General features: G+C 35.5%; 1 protein-coding gene across 1 annotated transcript in view; it reads left to right on the top strand.

Moving 5' to 3' along the window:
- The window catches only part of LOC104467422 (cadherin-18), a gene marked incomplete at its 3' end in the record, with an annotated part of 43369 nt that extends 20042 nt beyond the window's left edge, over positions 1-23327 (top strand). The window contains exons 2-3 of the mRNA XM_010081193.1: positions 14413-14707; positions 23208-23327. Coding sequence (XP_010079495.1) covers positions 14413-14707; positions 23208-23327 — 415 coding nt within the window. The remainder of the gene's footprint in view (positions 1-14412; positions 14708-23207) is intronic.
- Positions 23328-24096: the final 769 nt, after the last annotated feature.

Genomic DNA, 24096 nt, shown 5'->3' with positions numbered 1-24096 from the left:
TATATTTCTATAACCCTCTATTCTCTGTACAGTTTTGCATCCAATCATTCTCCCAAACTTCTCCAACCCATTCAGGAAAAATGTTAAACTCCAGAGACTGATGTTTAAATTTTCACATGTCCTTGGCATCGCAGCTTATCAGTACATTCAGAGTGAACGCGGTTGGAGGTGGGCTTTTAGAAACTGTAGTGCATGTGGAGCCTACCAACAGCTGAGTGTTACAGGCTGGGATGCATAGGATAATACAGGGTAAAGGAGGGAAAACCAAAAGCAAATCAAGAGTCATGATGACAGTTTTTGAAACACAGAGGGATAAAAAATAGCCTGAAGGACTTGAGGGGAGAGTTCGATCAGATGGGGATGTGATATCCTGAGCTGGGGAGTGGGACTTCTGTCTTTTTGGAGTAAAGATTCAATACAACAACCACTTGCACTTTCGGGGGGAGGGGCGGGGAAGGAGGAAGTAATTCCACTCTGAAAACTCAGTCTGAACTATTCACTTAAGAAAGCTTCTCCCTTTGATCTCCTGTACCACTGAGTACTCGCAGCTCAGAATTCAGCTTGTTTGAGAGGTCACTGCTCCCATCCTGATCTTACTTACATAGACAGCTGGGCCTGAGCAAGCAATTAATAAGGTAATAGCCATCTAATGTTTTGAGAACCATCTTGTCCTGCCATTCATGACCTAGTGTGAATTAACACTACGGAAACTTGTACTACTTAGTACCTATGTAGTACTTTAGCTACTGTCTGCAGATGTCTGCAGATGTTGCTGACAGCTGAAGGATTATAATTTGTTAGCTCAATAGGCCTTCATCCTCAGAATAGGACACATTATCTCCTTTTGTTCCTTTTTCATTCAGTTTGAATTTAGTCCTGGGTCTGAAGAGAGCAACTCTTATTTTTTAGTATCTGTATCCAGATAACTTGCCATTACTTTAATGGTATCTGAGTAGTGCTATTTTGACATGGCAAAACATTGCATATCCATGTCAATGTGCTTGGTTCCCAGAAATGCCAGATACTTCAGATGCAGTAAACCAATCATATTCTTGAAAATATAACAAAAATGAAATAATTTAGTGCTCTTCTAACTGTGGATATAGGAGGTTATTCCGTCAGACACCTTCCCTTTTTTTTGCCCCCCCCCCTCCCCCTTTAGTTCTAAGATCTGCGGTCTGAAAGTAAAATTTTTCCCCTTTATGATGTTACCTAGGTTTATTGTAAGATTTATACCTTGTTATGCATTATATGTATTTAGAAAATGTATTATAGGTGCATTATAAATCAAAGCAACATCCTGGAAATTATTGAAAATTGAAAATATTGAAATAATAACTATTTTCCTTAGTTTTATCTGCCAACATTAATGGCCAGAGCCAAAGTCTGCTGGCATGAATGGGATTTCCTTCATGTTCTGCATTTCATAATTCAAAAGAAAGGAAAAGTGTCAATGAAAGTGATAAGCAGCAATTCTGAACCCACTCCAAAGAAATAAATACTTCTTCCTTATGTAAAGCATAAGGACCTGTCGAATTCAGACCACAAGGTGTCTGTAAAGATAACTACTTACTGTGATTTTTTTTTTAAAAGCAACCATTTGATGATTAAATAAAAATAATCATATTTAAAATACACTAATTTTTCCCTTTTTCTATTTCTATGCATCTGTAGGAAAAGTCAGGCATCAAGTAATGAAAGTTAGAAAATTTAATTTTAAGCAATTTTACCACAAATTATAACAAGCAATCTAAGCTATTTGCAACATTTTCAATTTGACTTATTTTAGAAGTAGTTGTGAGCCAAATAAATAAAACTAAACTGGTTCAGTGCTAGTGTTACTAAACTTTAATGGCGATAATTAATGCCTGTTCTTCAGAATGCAGATTTATTTTCCTACAAGGACAAAATGTGTCTCACTGACATTTACAGAGGAATAGCTTTGATACAATCTTTCTTGTTTAACTTCTCCTATCAGCATCTGTTGTGATGCTGAATACTTACTCTGTAGGTTTGCCCCTCATGCACACCCAGGAAATTCTCCACAGTGTGAATTTGTGCCTGAACAAAATTTTTATTTATATTAACAGAAGGAGTGGGAGGCAGGAGGCATTTCTGTTTTTCTCCAGAGTTTTCTGGAGCACACCTTTAGCAAATGTGAAATTTACTACATTGCTAACATTTGTCTCAGTTTTCTTTAGTTCTGAGGGTACAAAATTGTTAGGGTCAGAAGGAACATATTTCCAGCTGATTTAATAATGTTAAAAATTATCACTTGAGAAAAAAAAAAATAGTTGAGCTCTTATCAAAATAAAACTTGTATTTCTGCTGCCTAACCAGCAGACTGCTTTCTTGCCATGAACTCTGGTGTTAGGGCTACTCTGCACTAGTGAACATAGTAACCTAAGAGATTATTCTTTATCTGGAATAAATCTGGTTTTAGTAATGTGACTAATATTTACTCACTTTAGCATGACTGAATGAAAGCTTGTATTCAGTGGGTGTTTGAAGTACCAAGCTGTGTATTTTTGTTTTTATTTTTTACTGAAAAAGAATAAATATTTTTGAACTTCCTAGTGTTGGTGAAATTAGAGTAGAAAAAAGACACTGGAAGATCCGAACAGGAATCCTGGGCCTTCTGCTAGGCCATATGGGCACCTCCTCCTGGCCTCCTTAAATGTAAAGGAGACAGTCTGTTATGGAAAATGTGTTAATGAATTAAGTGTACATCCAAAGGAGACTATAGGTACTCTGTCTTGACACTTCCTTGTACTGCTAGCAAGAATGTAATAGATATACTAATGGTCATTTTAATTGCTTCCTTAAATGAACTATTTTTATATTAATTTCCCTATCATTTTACACATATTGTTTTAAAGCGTCATTTGCACCTAACCATTTCTTTGGCAGCCAGTAGCTTTAGAGATTGTAATCCTATTCTGCCTGAACACTTTTTGGGAGGGGAGAAGGTGTCAGAGAGTCTTTGATAAGAAAAATCACTGAAAAGTTCATGATTGTTATGGTTTAAACCCAGTTGCACTGTCCCACTTGGTGGGTGAGGGCAAGATTTCTTTTCTTTTGGGTCTCTGCGTGGTAATGTGGAACACCCGGAACAATGCTTTGAGATGTTCAATTAAACAATAATTTTATTAAAAAGTTGTAGAATGTAAAAAAGTAGAATGTAGCACAGTTACAAAAGATAAATGACTCATCAGAGAAAACTTAATACCATCACCCACTGGCAGTGCTAAAGCTTACAATGATGTGACAACTACTAACGATGCAATGATATGACAATTACCAATAATATCAAAGACCCACAACCACTTATAAAACTTCCAATCATATATCAGTGCTAAAATGGTCAATCACTTATCACAATGAGGCTTCCCATGGAAAGTTGCTGAACAAGCCCCAGAAGGAGCAGGAATAATCTTTTAATACTAAAGCTTGTAACAGTATGGTGTTACCCTTATGGGCCAGAAAAATTAGTTAGAGGCAGAGGGACAGAGAGTAAGATAGAGAGAAAGAGAAAACGAAACTCAAAAAGAGAAGGCAAATGAGAAAGAGAGGAGAGACAGAAAAGATTCTGGAATAATATCGCCACCCTTGGATCCAGCGATGGTCTCTGGTCAAAATTGTGATCCTCAGATGGCAGGCGTGCACCATGCACCTTCCCATTGTTTATTCACCTTTTATAGACAAGAGTTCTCAGGTGTCTGCCTAACTTTCTTCAACTAGAATTAGAAGTGATGGAGGTATCTCCTTAAATTTTCTATAAGGAAAATTAGCTCTAGCCCAGATGAAACCAGGACAGTGATAAATGATGGTATTGGTGTGTCTGCATACACATAACAAGCACTGAGAAGTGGAATATATTGCCTCAAAGTGTGAATAGTTTGTTTATGGCGTTTAATGTACTTGTAATACTTGTCCTGGAGAAAGGTTAAATTGTAACAGACTTTTTAAAATAATGTATTTTAATAAATGACAGCAGTGAATGGAATAGCGTGTCTGGGATTCCTTATATGTACAGAAACAGAACATTAGTGTTCCCTATTGGAATTAGATTATGATGAATATATGACAGTGCCTAATGAGAAACTTAAATTTTGTGTTAAATGTAGCATGCAAAATATATTACTATTTGTTTTAGTAAATTGATGAGGTTCTGACTTGCATTGTTAAAATACTTCCTGTTAAACACCATCAAAGGGTGACTGTGGAAGAAAGTAGTTCTCAACTATCTTTTTCTTGTGCTAAATTCAAAATAATTCAGTGGTTGGGATTTGTCTTACCTGAAGACAAATGAAAACAAGTGACTTTACAATGGACAGCAAAGAACATAAATATTTTTTCAGTGATAAATTTAGAACTTTGTGGAGAAGGTTTTATTTAATTTTTAAAGATCCGTATATCTAAAGCTACGTAAGATAAATTCTTCACTTTCCATGTTTTTTAACATATGGGAGAATCTTAATGTAAAAATTATTTCTCTGAAATATTAGAACATCAAATGTTAGACAATTTTGCATCATGATTTCAGCTGTGGATACGTGGTTCATGGACATAGATTTTTCCTGTATGTCCTGTTATACAAAAAATATACCACAGCTGCGTTTAGAAACAGATATTTCATGGATTCAACTGAGGAACAATTAAGCATATTTGGAATCTAAATATGAGTTTCTGAAAATTTGGAGAACTTGGTCTTTTTGGTTGCTATTTCAAAATCTAGGATAATTTCTTTTCCTCATCATTAATGTGTGTTGTCAGTCACAATGGAGAATGCTTGTTGTCCATGAAAGGATGGAAATGTTCTGTACTGTGCTGAAATCTTATCGTGCAGGACTTGCAATTACATTGTCAGGCAGAGACATGTTACCCAAGTCCTCTATGGGAATGCTGTTCACTAAAAATACCAGTCAGTCATAAATTGTGACTTGTGTTTTACTTGTCCAGAAGTTGTACTGAACCAAATGTAAATAATGAGGGGTTTACTCTGTTTTACAATCAAAGCCTTGCAGTGGTGGCAGTACAGATGTTTATGGACAGATGGGGGCTGTGATGACTCTAGGAAAAATACAGAAGCAGTAGCATGCAACCTCTTCGAAAAAAACTGTGCTTATTGGTAAGAATTACCTGATTAAAATCCTTGAGCTCAGAGACTGTAGTACTTCTTGATAATCCATTTATTAAGTATGTAAATACACAAAATAGATTCCTGAAATCCCCCAGTTTACGTCCATCGGAGATCCACAAAGCTTTTGTAACAGTTCATAAAAAGCATACCAAAGTTAAGGTCAGTTGTTTACATTCCCATTCACTGGGGTTAATATGTTCCCATTTCTTCATTCCTACTTTGCAAAATGAAGCAAAGTAACAGTCATGGCCACTTTGTCACTTTCTTACTGCAGTCATTACATGACTTAATTCTGTGGAGGGGACTAGTGATAGGCTTCTACTATGGACATGGATCTTCTGATTTACCCAATAAAGATGTTGAAAGTAGCATAGTTGGCATCCTCCATTACCAATAGCTTTTGAGGCTCTAGTGATCTTTTAAAAAAATTTGTGGAAACATTTCCTCATCATAATGATGCATAGCTCTTTTCCTATGTCACGTAGTTCTTTTTGCTTCTAGGAAACAGCAAGAGTACTACATTATAGGAAAAAGAGTGCCTGAGATAGGAAAAAAATAATATTCTCTTCTAAAGGAGATATAGAAGAAGAGTGATCACTTGTGAGATACATAATGAAAACTCTATACAGAAGCAATTTTTTACAAATTTAAATTTCACCCAACATGAAGACAAGCTGTGGACCACATAAAAGACATGAAATGGCACTCCAGAAGTAAAACCAAAATCATGCCTTTAAATGTTAAATATTGTAGAAACAGTGACTCAAAACCTAGGTGGATCAATATTCTGATATTCAATATTGTCATACCACTTTCTAAGATTCAAAAAGCATATAACAAAGAACTATTAACAAATAAAATGACAAAAAGCCCACAAACCTCAGTAATAAAAACATGCATTTCTATTACCTGGAAAAGTTCATTAACATGAGTTTATAAGGAGCTCACAAAAATACAGAGATTAAATCCTTTTGAAACGATCTCTGCAGTTCTTGATGAAGCATGGTACCATGTTTTTTTTTCCAATTCCTTCAGAATGAAATAACTTTTTCACCTGAAATAGAAGCCATTGAACAGTAGCTAACCTGTTTTCTTTCCACAGTTTTATAAATTTCTCAGCAAATTAGCTTCAAAGACATCAAAACCAAAAATGTGTGAAAGATTTTTGGAAGGATGAGATAAAAGGAAGCTGGTGAATTAATTATCTCTCCTTGAACTTTTCCACATAATATGGTTTTTTTCCTAGTCAAACTCTGTAATTGAGTAAGTAATTGAGTCCCTGACATAAAATTTTTTCTTGATGATTTTACATGGCTCACAAATACTATATCAGAATATCACACATTTATTTTTATCTTCGCAGTATTATTTAGGAAGAGCAAACGAGAAATAAGTAATTTGGACTATCACATGGGTACACTACAGAGTTGTTTTTCCACAGCTTAAAAATGAATATGCTGTCTTAAGATCTTTCATAGAGTAAACAGTATGTACTGTAGCACTGTCAGACAAACAAGCAAACAAATAAATAAATCACACTTTCTGTGAGAGTTTGAGTACTATTACACTTACAGCTCTGTGCTCCAGTGAGCTATTTCTATTATTCCTGTTAATATCAGGAGAAGCTGTATACTTGGAGATCACATGTAATCTGGAATTCATTGATCAGGGGTTTAGAGAACTAATAGCTCTTTCTCACTTGGAAAAATCTGAAATAATCCTCTAGGTTGGCACTCCTGTTCACTTCTTTTTGGGAGACCCTGTTACAATCAGTGTGTTCCCTTTTTTCCCTCTGTACTGCAGATGAAAAGGAAAAGCAGAGTTTGATTCTCTCTTTGTGCATGTAAAAAAAAAAAAATACAAGAAATACTGCAATGAGAGTAGCTTGACTGAACAAGCACCAGAAACGAAGGTCAAGAGCATCTGTAGAAAGTCTTCAGAAGCAGTAGGTGGAAACAGAAACTGTGTTTTCAGTCTATCGTTGTTACAAAAGTGCAGTGTTTTCCAATGAAGAATAGCTTTTCACTGCTTCGGTGAAGTTCCAAGCCCCAAACTCTTGCATCTCTTGGTGTTTTCAAAAGAGTACATGCACTCACCATTTTTTCTGGCCTTGACCTTTTCAATGTCCTAAGGAAATATTCTTTTGTATGAAAGCGGGATTACTTCTCCAGATGATGTGAGTTATGGTATTGGTACCTAGGACTACTTTTTGCATCTGTGAGGTTTAATGGATCTGTGACTATGTAGCTGAACGTAATGCATTTACAAACATAGCAGTGCTTCAGTGATTTAACTAAGTTGGAAGTTTGGAAGGCCTGTGTCAGAGAGTAGTACCATGAACTGAAGCATTTCTTCTCTATGCTTGTGCCCTTTTATAGGAAAGACAATATTTTTTAGAAGTGCTTTGTACTGGCGTAAAACCTCCTTATTGTAATTTAGTAACAACACAAACTGAAATAAAACATTCTTCTTCCAATGGTGATGTAATGTGACCAGCGCTTCTTTCCGAAACGACATCATTAAGGCATTTGAATTCAAACTTAGTCAAATTTGTGGTCCTTCTACATGGATCTAGAAATCTAGGTTATTACCGCAATTACGGATTTATTGATTGTAAAGTGAGTTTTTGGTGTCTGTGAGGAGATGTTGAAAACTGAAGACTGCTCAGTTTTATATATTTGTCTAGATAGCGTGAAATAGTTTTTTGCATAGTATTTGGATAGTATTGCAAGAGCAGAATGCTATGAAGTACTATAACATTGACCCATGCATTGATTACTTGTTTGTAACCATTTAAACCAGACTTTTGTCTACCATGCAAAGAAATCTAGTAGAAATCTGCCCTAGATCTTCAGAATAATTTGGCTGAACGTAGCAATGAAACATTCATTTAAAGTCTAATTTTAATCTCTCATAATTTAATTTACCTTTTTTTTCCTTATTGATGATGTTTTTGTGATTGCATGGAAAAAGATGAGTTTCTAAAAGTTCTGAAAATTTATAGCACTCCAGGAATAACTTTTTTATGGCTTCAGGAATCCATCCCTTCCCACTTCCTCTAGGAACTGCAGAGTTCCAACATTGTCTAATGAGATCACAACTGGATAGACCGGAGTCTGGTATGGGGCTTTCAAAATCTGAATTGTTTTCTTATTTCTGGGTAAATTTGGTAGTTCAAGTCTGCGAAACTGAGATTACTCCTCTTTGATAATACTTGCCCTTCAAGGATACTACAAGATCTAAAAAAATACAAGATCTGTAACTAAGACCCTTAATGATTATTCTTATTTAGTCAGATATGACAGAGTCAAGCACTTATCTTACACTAATATCTCATGGCCATTCCGCATAAGAATCACTGCAGATTAACATTTCATGGGTTAAAGGCAATATGCTTCCACTCTGAAACAACTGTTCTGGCTATAGAGAGTACTGGGGAATAATGAGTCTTGTTCTGTTTTGTGTTTTAAAATAATCTTTTTTCAAATAAGGCCCCAAAAAAAGACCAACTTAATTTCAGACATGTTTTAGAGTAATGGTTCAATGAGTTGTAGTCACTTAGCCCTGGGGCCTGCAAACAAGTATATTTACATAATTATATTTTTAGGAGACTCTGATTAGCATGTTCTGTAACAGGATATCTGTCCAGCTCTTTAAAACCTGTAGAGCGAATATGCTCTGTAAATCCTACTTTCTTAAAAAAAAAAAAAAAAGTTTCTATGCTCATGGTAGCATTTGCCCAAGTAAAAGATGTCTAAAATGAAAGCTTACTGCTGTGAAGAGGATTCAGATGAAAACTTTATCAGAGTGGAAGTATTTTTCTTCTGTATCATTTGACACATAGTACACTGAAAGCACAATTTTGGGTGCTATTTTTCTTGAAAGTATGTAGTGTTCTTTCAAAACAAAACAACAGTTCTATACATAAATGTATATTGCGTTGTTTTAGGATTCCATTTTCTATTTTTCTTGTCATTCACTGGAGACTTCCTTTTGTACAGCGAAAAAAATAGAAGCTAATATTGAGCACTTGTGTCAGCTTTAGTACGCCTGAAGTTATTTCAGATGCGATTGCTTATGCACCTGCATACCTCTGCCATTACCCAGTCTCCCCAAAAGCAGCAGCAAAGGAGTGGACTTTAGATAAGCACATCTTGCAAGAACAGATGTTTGTATGCTGTAGTGTTATACTGTGAAGTTAATACTGTTTCAGTTGTGCTTTTCCTGGATGATTGCAATCCAATTATTTTTTTTCTATCTATCAGAGAAAACCCATTCAGCAGATGGGGGCAATTGCAATTTTGTATTTTCTTCCTCTGTTTGACAAGGGTGTGGAATAGCTTCTTCTCGATTTGTGGACACTGCTATGGATAATACAGTTATCTCCCAGGCTAACGATTCCCTCTGAGAATTCTATCAAAAGGTGTGACATTGCCCAGAGCAGTATATTTCATTAAAACATATTTTATAGCTCAGACCAAAGGAAGCAAGTCTGCGGCAAATCTGGGGATGTTTTTACTGCATAGGCACAATGAACATTTCATCAGTATCAATTAGACTCTGATTTTGCAGTGTGCACTATTCAGAATAATTTTATATGCGGTTTTTACTACTAAGTTATTGTATCATTTATTTTAAATTACATGTTGTGTCTACATAAACATCAAAGGAAGTCAACATGATTGCAGCTCTTATTAGAGAGAAGATTAAAATATTTTGTACTCAGTGCTTTCATGTTGTACCGTTAGTTTTTTATACATACCTACATTTTGATATTTTTAGTGAAGCATTAAATAGTTCTGCGTAACAAAAGTAAAGTAACATGCATATGTTCTTTTTTAATATATTCTCCTGTGCTTTGCTAAAGCTTGTAGCTCATGTTTTTTGGGAATAGTTTTGTCATTCCTCTAGGTTGGGCATACATTGGTAGACTTTGCTGTGGCAGTGTTGTGCTGGGGCCCTCTTGATGTCTGTTTAACTGATTGGCAGTGACAATGGAATTGAGAAGGGGAGGTTCTGCTGCTCTTCTTGAAGGAACATGGTGCTCCTTAACCAGAAGACAATACTTTATTCAAAAGATATAATGGTGATGTCACTACCAGAATTCAGGTTTTGCTTTTGGAATTCTGTGCGTATTATTTTTATAGTTTGTTACTTGTCAAGAGTAAGTTTTAAGTGAATTCTATGCAGTTGTTTCAAAATAATTTATTTGTATGTAGATAACCACTTCTACTCTGATTAAATTCATTAGGTTAGTGCAACAGTTATTGATTTTTTCAAATCAGCTTTAAATTTGAATTTAGTATGTGTATGGGAATCTCTTCACAAAAATTTGTTTCAACAGAACAGCACATATCTTGTATCCAAAGCCAAGAATTTATTGGTAGTCCAATTAAAATATTGTAAAAGTCGTTACTAGTCCACTTAAAATGCCACCCACACAACACACCAAGAATCCAAATTGTTCAATAAAGCAAACAGGGTGAAGCAGTCGTACAATTAAATCACTACTAGACAACTCTTCCACTTTACAACTGCCACCTTATCCAGGCTTCTTTCTTGTTCTTCCAGTCATTCATGGTTTCCTGGTCCTGGCTTGTCTTCCTTAGGCAAGCGCAGGGGAGTGTGTGATGGTCACTGTGAGTTGTTAGCATCCCACATTCCCAGCAGGAGCAGGGTGTTGGCTTCCTCCTCAATTTTTTGATTGATTTTGTAGTACTTATTGGTGTGCTTCTTTCCTGTTGAGCTCGACTTCTGTACTGTCCAGTCGTTTCTGCCTGTTTGTGGTCATGTGCTTGACTTTTGAGGAATATGTATACGTAAATGTTTAGATGTATGATGTGGCTAAGCATTAGCTAAAACAATTAAGTAAAAGATGTATGAAGATGAAGGATGGTGAATAAGTCCTGGAGCTAAGCAGTAGCCACCTGATCATTTGGTTTTGCAATTAGGCTTTAGCTACCTGATCACTTTGCAGCTACTAGCACTAACAATACTGTATTGGCTGGGCAATAAGCCTACAATCTGTGCATTCATTTTACAGCGGTTAATATGCTGGTTCATCAAATTGTAAGTATTTAAAAACTCATAGTATCAAAAGTAATACAAGAATATAAAGAGCACTCATTAACTGAAAAGTTTGGTGTACCTCTTCAAGTCATGCCATTGGAAAATGTATCCCTTCTGCAGTATGTGCAGGAATACTTAAATAAAATCAAGCATTTAAATGGGCTGATGGAAGAAAAATGTTTAAGTCTTAGCAAAACAAGGACACTTTGCTTGCTATTCTGCTAAATCAGTCATACACTGCTGATATAGGCTAGTGAAAGATTGAGGAACTGTCATAAATCACCCTGAATCCAACCTGTTATTAAATATGTCAAGAAGTGGGGCCCACTGGGCTGATAAAGGTGACATTCCAGATATGCTCTTCTGCTATTATTTTTGGTTTCTTCTTTCTGTAAAAATTCAGATGAATAAAGACAGGAATAATGCCCAACAGGGGATGAAAATTAAATACTTTCTGGCAGCCTCTGGTTGTGGACAGATTCAGAATATTTAATAGATACATTCTCGTTAGGAGCATAACCAAATCAGCAGTGATAACTAATGTTTTCAGAAGCCAGCCCATCCCTTAGAATAGAAACCACATTTCCACAAGAAATTCAAAAGCCTGCACTGGCTAGAATTTGAGGATTGGAGACAGTGCTGTCAGGGGCCAGCAGGGTGGGGCAGATCCCTGGGGCTGGGGCAGCAGGGGGGCCAGCCTGGAGCAGGGCAGCCAGGGACCCCTGGGGCAGCTTCAGCCCCAGGCATTGGGCACCTCCCTTGGGATGGGACCAGGCCAAGGACAGGCTGGGCCATGGCCCTGCAGGTGGGCCCGGCTCAGCGGGGCCCATGGCCAGGGCAGGGCTGTGGGGAGCTGGAGAGCGGCCCTGCTGCAGCGAGGGCTGCAATGAGGTCCTGAGTTGTGGGCAGGGCGGGGGGAGCCCTGGGGGGCTAGGGAGGGCAAAGGGGTGAGTGCAAGCTATACTAGTCTCTAGTGGTTAACTAGGCAAACTGTTGGTCTGCAAAGTCATTTTTAGAATAGGGTTTGGGGTCTAAGGCGAGATTGCTTAGGGAAGCAAGTTGAAGCGATTTAAGAAGGAAATAAAAAAGCTTCAGGTAGTAGTTAAAAAGTTAATACCACAGGTTAATATATAATCATCAGATGAGGTGGACTATCACAGGAACTAAGAGGTATTGAAAGACATTTTCAGTAATATTTTCATAGTCATAGTTGAAACCTCTGATACAGAAATCAGAGAGCTGTGTTCCAGTGTTTGGCATATTTCCCTTGTATTTCTTTTCAATGCTCATTACTCATCTCAGCATTATGAGTAATCATGTTTCAGGTTGCGATGCATTTGTATTTCTTTTTAAATTTAGTCTCTTTTTATATTAAGAGACTCCTGCAACGTTCTGACATTCTGTCTCTGACTGGCACAGCAGGGGAAAAATAGCACCACAATTTGTGTTTATCTAAGCTACTTATTCACATTACTACAGCATGTGAATGTCTCATCCTCTAGTGTATACGTGTTCTTGTAGTAGTCATTGGTGGAGGTGGTGGCATCTCATTGAAATGAAATGTCTGCACCCTTTCTAGGGATCTGGGTTGAGATGACTTCCCCGGATCACACAAGTTAGGTGTGAACTGGTGAACAGAACATGGTTTGGCTTGAGTCTGCATTGCTTGGCGGTATCCCCCTCTCTGTCAAATTAATCTGAAAGAGAAATAGTTACAGCAGCTTCAAGTGGAGAGAGAGATGACTAATGTCCAGCTAGATTTTGCTCCCGTGCTGTCTTTTATAAATCATCATAGACATAGCTGCAGAAATACTGTCTCCCAAATCATGTATTATTAACCTAAACAGTGAATCACATTTATTTTAATTACAAATACTTTTGTGGAATAAACCACCTGTTGTGGAGATGATTTCCTAGTATTCAGGGAAAAGAAAGAAGTGTGCTGCGCTCAGGGACGTTAATCTCTCATTAATCTGGTAGGCATTGTCTTAAGCAGGGATTCCCAGGGGCTCTCTTAAGCACAACATATATTGCAAATAAGCATTTGAGAGAAGCCTTGATATTTTTCTGCTTGGGCCAACTAACACTTAGGAATCATTTTATCAAAAAAGGAACCTGCATCAAGAGAAAAATAATTTTGATTGTTTCTGAAAAATTAGGGTTCCGGCAAACCAGAGTTAGAATATCAGAATAGCTACTATTCTTGTTTTTAGGAATAAATCACTTCAGAGAACATTTTGACTTTATAGGAAGTTTGGTACCCTGGAATTTTACATTAGGTGAATTATTCTTTTGTTAATATAATACAGTATTATTCTGATGATAAGAAGAGATGTAACCAGGATTTTGCCCATCATGACTCTAAAGGTGTAAGACTGTCCTGTTCTCCTATAAAGGCAAAGCCAAACAAATAGACCCTTTCCTTGCTCCTTCTTTCTTCCATTTTCAAAATTAAAAAAAAAAAAAAAAAGAAAAAAGGATCCATATTGGTGGCCCAGTTTTGTTTTGGTTATTCAGTCAAATCTTGTGGCCCAGATAAGTATATGGTACATTGACTAAAGTTAGGCTGAAGCTTATATGAGCTGACAGTCTTAGTTTTATTTGTCTTCCCCCTCCCAAACCCCACTTCAGGACAAGATATAAATTATGTATAACACCATAATTTTATAAATTTAATACATGACATGTAAAATGTCATCAAGGCTCATATGCTTATTCCTTTTACAAATAACAAGCTAGATAATATTAAAGGCAAGACAAAGACCTAGCAAAAAAAGGTACAAGGAGAGAGTGAGAAAAGCAATCCTCAGCGTGGCTTTTTCAATGAGTGCTGTAAGATAACTACTAGAAGGAATAAAACCAAATGAAACTAAAATAAAAACCACCCCAGTTACTGGAATATTCTAGAATGGACATGGAACCCAAGATATCCCAGCTTTAAAAAATGAACTATGTTGAGTGAAAATGATGCTGAACAAAACGATTTACTTGACAGAAATCATAGAAACATGGAATCATTAAATCATAGAATGGTTTGGGTTGGAAGGGACCTTGAGGAATTATGGCAAGAGGTGGGAAGGTTAAAAACTAAGTAGAACTGTCCTAACAGTAATATTATAGTTTTTGTATCTTATGTGCAATAACTTTTTTTGAAACTTAATATATAATTTTATATGATTTTATGTGTATATATTCTACAGCTTCACTCCAATTCCGACAAAGGTGATGGATCAGTCAAATACATTCTTACTGGTGAAGGGGCGGGGACTATATTTATTATTGATGACACAACTGGAGACATCCATTCAACCAAAAGCCTGGATCGAGAGCAGAAGACACACTATGTGCTTCATGCCCAAGCTATTGACAGACGGACAAACAAGCCACTTGAGCCTGAATCTGAATTTATTATCAAAGTCCAGGATATCAACGACAACGCACCAAAATTTACAGATGGACCATACATTGTTACTGTGCCAGAGATGTCTGAAATGGGTAAGGAAAGCAAATTTTTCTATTCAACAATCTTTAAACAAGTGAAAATGCAACATACTGTTTGACAAAGTTATGACACATACCATCTATTCTGTTGGTTGCATGTAAAAGATACTACAGTTGAGAAGAGTTGATAAGACATCAAATGCAACCTTGTATGTTACTTGTGACATTCATATAAAAAAAACAGTAAACACACACACTGACTGTAGAGAAGTCACTCTTATTCTTGAATGCTTTAACAGACGTTCCTGGGCAAATGGTACTTAGCAGTCTAGAATCAAGATGCATTCATATATCCTTATTCAACTACACTCTTTATGGCATTCTCTTACATCTGCATGAGAGTCTATGCAATTCATGGGGTTAAACAAACACAAAGGAACAGTAGTTCTCTAGATTATTTTAGACCGTAGTCTTACATGTTTATTTACCTTTTTTAAGTTTCTTACAAAATGAAGTTCAAAAAAGTACTGATCTTTGGTTTTCCTGTTAGAAGTGTAGTTCAGATATTCCTGTTTTTTGAAGTGCTACATTATACAATCAGTTTTCTTTATTTATTGCTTGTCTGGTGTTGAAATTAGTTTATAAGTTTCCTCTAATAACAGAACATCAAACACACATAACTAGTCTAGCATAGACACATGGAAATATGACTCTGGTGCTAAATATTTTCTTACGAAAGCTTAACTGTCATTACTGGTCTGTGTAATATGTCTGCTGTCTTTTATTACTGAATGGACAGTACAGATAGTTACTCATGAATACACACTTGTCCCTTTCCCCCCAAATCCCTACACACCCCATCTAAGAAATGATCTTCATGTCCAAGATGTGTCTAACTCTCCCAAGTGAAAAGTAGAGAACTTGTTCTTCTCTCCTTGCTGCTACTGAACTCTCATAACAATATTGATCAAACATGTAAGAGTGCTTAACTATTGTTATTGAATCTTGATAGTTTGTTATCGTTTGATCACTTTGAATGGTAATGGTAACTCATAGGAATAGACCAGAAAATAACAGAAATGTTTTGTTCCATACTTGAAAGTCAGATACCATATTTTTTCATATGATTATTTTGGATGGGAGGGTACCTTGTACAACTTCCCTAGTGTAGATAGGTAAAATTCATTTTAAACTGGGAATCTGCATTTGGTTCATTTTCTGTAGTACCACCTGACATTATTACACTGAGTTCAGACATCTGTGGTTGTCTAATGAGGGAAGTTTAATATGCTTGTGGAAGTCTGCATACTGTTTGTACTGCATATAGTTTCAAATACTTCATGTATTACAGGTAGGCATTGCAACAATAGTGCATTCCAAACACATCTACATTTCTTTTTTTACCTGTACAAATGAAGTGTGGCATATGAAGTATTTGCAAATGTGTGGTAATCATACCAGTCCTGGAAATACTGAAATATATTAAATCTTATTCCTGAACCATGGAGTTCAGAGTTGTGACAGTTTTATACCAGTGGCTTCTTCTTCAACCTAAGTGGGGTTAATTTTGTATAAAGTAGAGTATTCTTTCCAATCTATTATGGAAAATCAAATTGTATAAAATGGACTCTCACGCTTACCAAATGTCATGTTTTAAAAGGATGTCAAAATTTTCCCCCATTCTCTTTTTCTTCCCCTGACTTTATTACTGCCTGTTCATTCTTCTTCTCACTGCCACTGCCAGTACACTGACACGTAAGAATAGTTCCTTGATTTTCTCCTCAAAATGTCCTCCGTACGTGATGTTCTGAAAAAAAAAAAAAAAAAATCTACCTGTCTGCATCAAAATTGTCTTGTTCTAGTAGTTCATTCTTCATAAGTACTTGTAGTACCTTTCTCCCTTTCCAGTGCTCTCCTCTCTTCCAAGTCCTCCCACAGTGTGCTATTTCAGATGTCTCTTTCCAGCCGTGGAGAACTCTAAGCCTTTGTGTCCTGTGGTCCTTCTTGTGACAAGAATGCATGAAGGGAGAAACATATTTCTTTGGTCTCTTTTTATTTCCTTTGCTCTTCTTCTTTCAGAGGTCATTGTTCCCGTATTACCCTTCAACTTCCCTTTTATGAATTTTCTTCTTTTCACAGTCTGTTTCCCTCTAACTGGGAATTGCTACCTCATCTTTGCTTTTAATTTCTATTTCCTGCCCCTCCCACATTCTATTATCATTATTTATTAACATTATTATATCTAATAACCTCTTCTGGGTCTCTACCAGAAGAACAATCTTTATCAGTCATTCTTGTTTGGTCAGTATCTAGCTAATCAAGATTTTCAAATTATAGATCAAATATATTTTAATTCCTTAAAATAATTTACAAATTGCTTGTTGTTCTCTTAAACAATTGATTCCTCTTAAATACTGACTTCCTTGATCTCATCTGTTACTTCTCAGAATTATAAACATGTAGGTCTCCATTCCATCTACACAGTGATGTTAGTGCATATAACAGGAAATGGTTTTAATGCAAAATTCCCTGTTTTGACTATCTGAGCATACTATCACAAATATCATTCCCACAAGAAAGTTATGGAAGTACAGAAGGGCAGTATTTCTGTGAGTAATGTCATAACACCAGGACTATTTAAGCGATGCACTTCTGTGGGAAGTACTATAGTGAGGGAGTAGAGCTCCTAGAAAGAATATTGTGAGCCTATATGAAATCACTTCTCTTTGACAATTCACTGTGGCACAAAGCTTTACTGTTAAGAGTTGCAGTTTGTTTCAGTAGCATCTAAGCTCATATCTCTCGTCATACCACAGACTGTCTGATGTGAAATTAGTTTGTTTTATCGATTGTCTCTAAAAATGCGTAACTCCATCTTCCTCTTTCTTCAGTTTCCTTTGCCTTTAATGGAGACCATTTTAATTAATATATTATTTCCTTCCACTGTGGAAGCCTTTTATTTTCTGCATGGGAGGAAAGACAGTGGAAAGGAAATCAATGTTATCCTCAAAGTCAAAAGCAGCTCATCTAATTATTTTTTATTTGTTTCTTCTATTTATAAAAGTTCTCTGGGTTTTTTTATGCTCTCAAAATGTAGTATTCTTGTACAAATGGTAGTCATGATTCTGTAGTAGTCTAAATCTTGATATTACTGTACAGCCACATTATGCAAATTACTGTTTTCCAAAGAACAATTCAGATATTTAGTCTGGGATGGCATTGTGGATTATAAACCAGAGTGATTTATGGTAAACCAAGGATGTTTTAGTGATAAAACAAAGCACTAATGCATATGTTTTGTAAATGAAATACTTTACTGGTTATAAATTATTTACCTGAGGTAAATCATTAAAATATCTGTTCCACAGAGCTTTCTTGTTGTGTGAATACAACTGGATTTTCATATCCTGCCATACAGGATGTATGTAAGCATACATTGTATTTCCATTGCAAATTTATGATCATTATTTTCTTTTTTTCTTTTATTTTCTTTTTTTCTTATTGATTTATTTATGTTTATTGCATACTGAAAGCGTTTTATTGTCTGCAGTCTCAGGAAGACTAATTCTATCATTGCTTCCACAGGATATATTCTTTCTGTCAAATAACGGAGAACCTTATGCCATTTTTATTAGTTCTGCAATTAGCATATTTTTTTACGTTTAGCTGTAGAGTCTATACATAACTGAACTTCTTCTTGTTATTTCATGAATTCCTAAGGATGCTTCACTACCTTAAAAATTTCTTCCACTTTTTTATGTGGTCATTTAAAGAACTTTCAGAGTTACTGTCTCTTTCTAACATCCATCGTGCTGAGTGGCAGGGGGGATTTTTGATCTCCATTACTCTAGTTTCAACAGCAGTTTCCTGTCTGTCTTCTCAAGAAGTTAGCTGGTATTTTTCCCACAAATTTAACCTTTCTTGGTAAACTTGTAAAAACTGTACGACCTTTATGACTTTTCCTTTATTTAGGCCACCATCAATTAAGTAGAGGTAAGTTTTGTTAAATTATTTGCCAAATATTAGATCACCGTGTTCTCTGTGGCACAAAGTGAACATACTATTTGTGCTTTATGTACTACGCAGAGAGAAAGAAAACACCTATACCTTCCCTTCATTGAACCTTTTTCCTAAAAGTTGGCTCAAGAACCAAGGTCTGTATCTGAAATGATTTCTTCTGCAGTGTAAAAAACTCAGTCCCATTGAGAGCTGTAAGCATGCTCTGTTTTAAGGTTTATGAGAGAGTCATCATTATCTAAATGTTAAAGGCAATAAAAATATTTTCAATCAGTAAAAGCCTTCCATATCTGCTCATTTTCGGATATCTTCAAAATGAGTGAAATATTGCATATTAAATTTTCTGGTGTTCAGGTCATGCATAAGAACAGTATTCCCCAAAAAATCTATTTAGGAAATTAATAGACACACTGGACTTTTCTGAACTTCTTTACAGGGTATTATAATGTAAGGTAGTAATAATTTCAGATAATCTGGAAGACAGTATTCATATTGTTCATAAATATGATTTGTATGAGATGTGTCTATATATCTTCCTGTGTTGTTTGAATTTTATCTTCTAATGAAGACAGCTGACAAGAAAATATTGAGATTTTCTTCAGTGAGGACTTGGATCAGTAATATAGTCACTGGACTTGAAGTGTTGGTTTCCTGGTGAAATCACTGTTTTCTAGTGTAGGCTGAAACTAAAACATGTTGTGTTGACTCCTTAAATGTTTTAAGACAATTTTGAGAATTAGTTTAATGAGGCAGGAAATCCCTGTGTTCATTAACTTCACCTTATTTTCTCTTCTTTTACTTTTATTCAATATTGATCCATTTGAGATTTTAACAGTGCAGCAAACTATAAAAAGTCATGCATACAGATCTGCATTCTCAACAGACATGTTTTATTGAACTGCCTCATTAAACATTAAAAATCTGTCTTCAGAGAGACAAATTGAAGTATTTCCCTTCAGCTTTTCTTTGATATATAACTTTTAAAAAATTTTATTATAAACATATTTTTAAAAAGAGAAAAACAAAAGAAGAGATTTTGAATAAGACTACTATTTGATTTCACAAATGAAATGATCCTTATTTTTGGTAACAGAAAAAAGGCAAAGCTTACAGAGCAGTGTTCAGAGCATATAGACTTATTTTACAGTTCTGTATAAAGTCTTAGCTTAGAAAACAGAACTCCCAATATGTAATCTCTAAACTGTAGTGAGAAATCATGTGGAATGGTGGTTGTACTCTGAATAAGCAGAACCTTCACTTTAGGGAAAAAAGATTATTGCCTAACTGCAGTGTCAAAATTGCTTTCATAGCAAAATTTTGAGTTTTCCTTGACAGGCAGTTTCACAGTAGGTTAGTGAGGAAAGTATGGGTTTGATGTTCATATCTGTTCTGAGGTCTCTAGGGAAATTAGATCCTTATTTTTTGTATGAGATTATTTTTTTCGGAACTGTTAACATTACATATAACAAGGCAGCTGTGCTGTGCACTTTTCTATCTAAATCCTTCATTACACATAGCTCAACAGCAAAAACTGATGCTGCATCTAAATGGTACAAATATATTTGGAATCGTGATTTGTCTGTCATGTCAATGAGCTGAATGATGCTAACTTTGAACAGAGTAGTTGGAAGGTAAGAGTAGCCTCTTTACCTTTTTTCTCGCAAGACATTCTAACTTGCAGCTTTCACAAACTGCCTTTCCTCTGTGCTCAGCAAATCAGACTAGAATTAGGCAAAAGGCCAGTATCTTATAAGATGCCAAGTGTGCTTGCGTAATCAAGTGAAAAAGTTGAGCATCTGATGAGCTACGTTGCACTGAATGAGAGTTTGAGATGTGGGGTGGGGGGCTGAGTTAAAACTTGTGATTCTAGTCATTCTTTTAGATGGAAAGAGAACACGTTGCCACTATTCAATACCTAATTACTATTACCAGGTGTTTCTCGGAGAGAGATACAGATGTATTACAAAATGACTGCGGTGGATTTTAAGGTACAATAGCACTCCATTCATGCTAAAATAACCTGTCAGCTGCTTATGTGAGATACCACCTTTCACAAGCCCTGTTTCTTTGTCCCACATGAATGAGCAATGCAAACACTCAGATTCTGTCCTCTGACTCTTAAAATAAGAAGAGAAGAAAGTCTCTGAAGAATGGGAGTACCACAAATTCTCAGTATTTCCGGTATTTTCTTCTTCTGAAATAGTCAAAATCTATCCATCCATTCCAAAACCTACTGTTGGTAACTGTTGTCCTGGGAGAAAAGATATAAGGATACAAGGATACCTATTTTATAGATAAAAAAGGTACAGAAGTTGCCCAGCACTCTAGGCAGCAAACTCTTGTAGATGACTACCTGTATCTATTGGATGGGCATGTTTTTGTTGTATGCAATTAAAAAGAATAAAATCAATGTATATCAGAAATTTATTAATCTTTAATAATTCCACAAGATTCCAGCATAAAATAGTGAAGCCACGAATAAAGGTAAAACAACAAATTAGTGTAGACAAGACTTCGCCCTTGAATAAGACAAGCTTAATTAGAAGAAGGAAAGGTCACAACTTTTCTGCCTCAAGTTTGAAATTGTTGCCAAATTGGGTTACAGAAATGTATCATTACACTGTTTACATAAGGTATAGAATAGGGGAAAAAATGCATTTTCTGTTCTTTGAAGTGACTTGATGTGGTTTTCAGAAACTCTTATTCTAAGTTTAGATAACAAATAAATAAGACTGAATAGATTCCTAGAACATTTTAAGGAAATTACACTAACTTTAGTTCATAGTTGTTTATCTTGCCACATAACCCCAAATACCGTAATTTAGTCAGTTTTACCATTAGCTCCTGAATAACTGTGAGCAGACTACTAGCTCCAGCTTGATTTTATTACAATATTTCACTTCAAATTCATCAAGGTATCCTTATATCTGCTGTGTAAATATATTTCTCTATGAGACTGTATGTATTTGGGCTATTCACAGACCGCAAGACACTGTATTTAAGTATGCAGAAACGTTTGCATATTTACCCAAGCACATTTTGGCTTGTTTTACTAAATCTCCAGTAGAGATACAAAAAGCAAGTTTCGGTGTCCAAGTTAGTATGATACAAATGAATGAGTACTTTCTCGAACAGTGGAAATTCCAAATCTGCAAAGATTTGCATGCTTGCTTTGCTGTACTTGAAGTGAAACCTCATGATTTTATGTATTTCTGTTCCCAGTGTATACTGACGATGTGCACATTAACAGGCAGTCCTGTGCAATGGAAACTGATCTATGAAATTGAAAGGCTGGATCTGATGTCCACACGTGTTTTTGGGAAGTCTTATTTCAGACTAGCTTTCGATTGGTCTCTGAGACTAAATGCCCATTAGCAGACAGACTAAATCAGATGTGCTGCTAAAGCACATCTTCTGGTTTAGTTTAATCCAAAGGAATGTAGTTAGTGTGCTCTGAAACTGTTCCATGAGGCAAATCAAAGTATGATAAGTGAGGGAGACCAAGGGATTCAATTCAAAAGCATACTTCTAGCAACTAAAATGTGAAATTGAACACCCCAGAGTGGAGGTGATGCCTCAGTGGTTAATTTAACTGAGAAGCCACTTTCAGATGCAGAATTACATGAGAACAGCCTGTTCAGTCATTATTATTCCTGTATTTTAATACTGGGACAAAAGAATATGTAGAAAGTAGTGTCTGTGGAAAGATAAACAAGTGGGATGAACAGTGAACCTTTATTAACTTGCCAATCTTTCATTTACTGATTTCTTATGTGAAGTGTTGGGCAGTGATAGCAAAAAAGATTGGTCATTAAATGTCTTGAAAAATACAGTAAAATGTAAAATCACTTGTCTCTGTGCTGAAGGGGCAGTACTTAATGCATTTTGTTTTCTGCAAAGTGTTACTCATAAGTTATCCCACTTAGCGACATGCTAGAAACTGTGATTTTTTTTTTCTTATGGTATTTATTAACAGCATACAAATATTTGTCTTTTGAACTCCTAGTCTTTCTAATTTGGATCCTTCATTGGAATTCCAGCAAGGTTCTAGTAATTATTTCATTTTCAGATCTTTGATGCCTTCCAATAGTTAGATTTTTGTATTCCCTTGCTATCTTTTATTGATTTGGGGGCATTTATGCAAATTATTTTAAATATGCACTTCAACATCAATTGGTATTGTCGATGAAGATAATCCTGAAGTATATAAATATGAGTTGTTCAGAAATCTAAGCAATATCCATGTTTTGAGTCTATATGTGTAAACATGCATAAATATGCATGCTGTGTAGGTAGTATTTTTGTTAATATCTATGTAATTAAGTTACATATACATACATAGAGATAAAAATGTTTTTTTCAAATGGGTATAAATATTTTTTCATAAAAATATGCTAGACTAATAACATATATAGAAAATGTTATAAATCGCTTAGTTAGACTGTGAGGAATGTAGAGGTTTCAAAAATGCCTCCAGAAATGTCAATATTTGTCAAAAAATTATTATCAATGAACTTTTATTTTCCTGTATATACAGGTACCTCTGTTCTGCAGGTGACAGCCACAGATGCAGATGACCCTACATATGGAAACAGCGCCAGAGTAGTTTACAGTATTCTTCAGGGACAGCCATATTTCTCTGTTGACCCTAAAACAGGTAAGTATTTTATATTTCTGTCCATGTGATTTGACTAATATATTGCAGTTAACTAAGTCTGCTAGATGAAATCCAACGTACAAAACACAAGTGGGTGGGATTTTTTTTTTTTAATTCCCATTATATCCTACTTCTTGCTTTAACACTATGAAATTTAGGATTTGCTATGTTTTGCTGAGTACTAAAATGAGCCTACTGTGTACAGAATTAATTCTGCATCATGCCATGATGTGAGCCATTCGCGCAAACTGGAATAGCACATTTTCATCTTTTCAAGCCCCTGTTTAGGAAGTGTCTCAAGTGTGCCTAATACATTATGTTTTTTAAATTCTTTGTTTTGCCTGAAGGATAGGTTTGGGAGGATTATTAAATGTGTGCCTCGACACATATACTGTAATATATTAATATCATTTTGTATTTATAAAGCTGCAGTATTGCCATTTCACTGAAAATTTATTCTATGATTCAAAAGTAAAATGAGATGAAATATTTATATTTAATCTCTGTGCATCACCCTGTCTTTTTTTTTTCCACAAAGTGTAAGTTATGTATAATGAATCCAGATTGGTTTCTTTAAAGAGAGAAGAAATCTCTTTTGCGGATGGGGGTTGTTACTAGTTTTGGATTTTCTGAAGAGCATTATCTTAACAATAAATATGATGGTACATTTTTAGTACAAATCTATAGTCCTTAATAATGAGGAAATTTAATTTAAGAAAATACTTTTTCATCTGAGTTTTGCAACTCTTTCTCTCTGTCAATATCAAAG

The sequence above is a fragment of the Pterocles gutturalis genome, unplaced genomic scaffold, assembly GCF_000699245.1.
Source record: "Pterocles gutturalis isolate BGI_N339 unplaced genomic scaffold, ASM69924v1 scaffold11434, whole genome shotgun sequence".
Taxonomy (NCBI): Eukaryota; Metazoa; Chordata; class Aves; order Pterocliformes; family Pteroclidae; genus Pterocles; species Pterocles gutturalis.
Note: the sequence above shows the minus strand (reverse complement) of the source record. Positions and strands in the feature narration are given on the sequence as shown.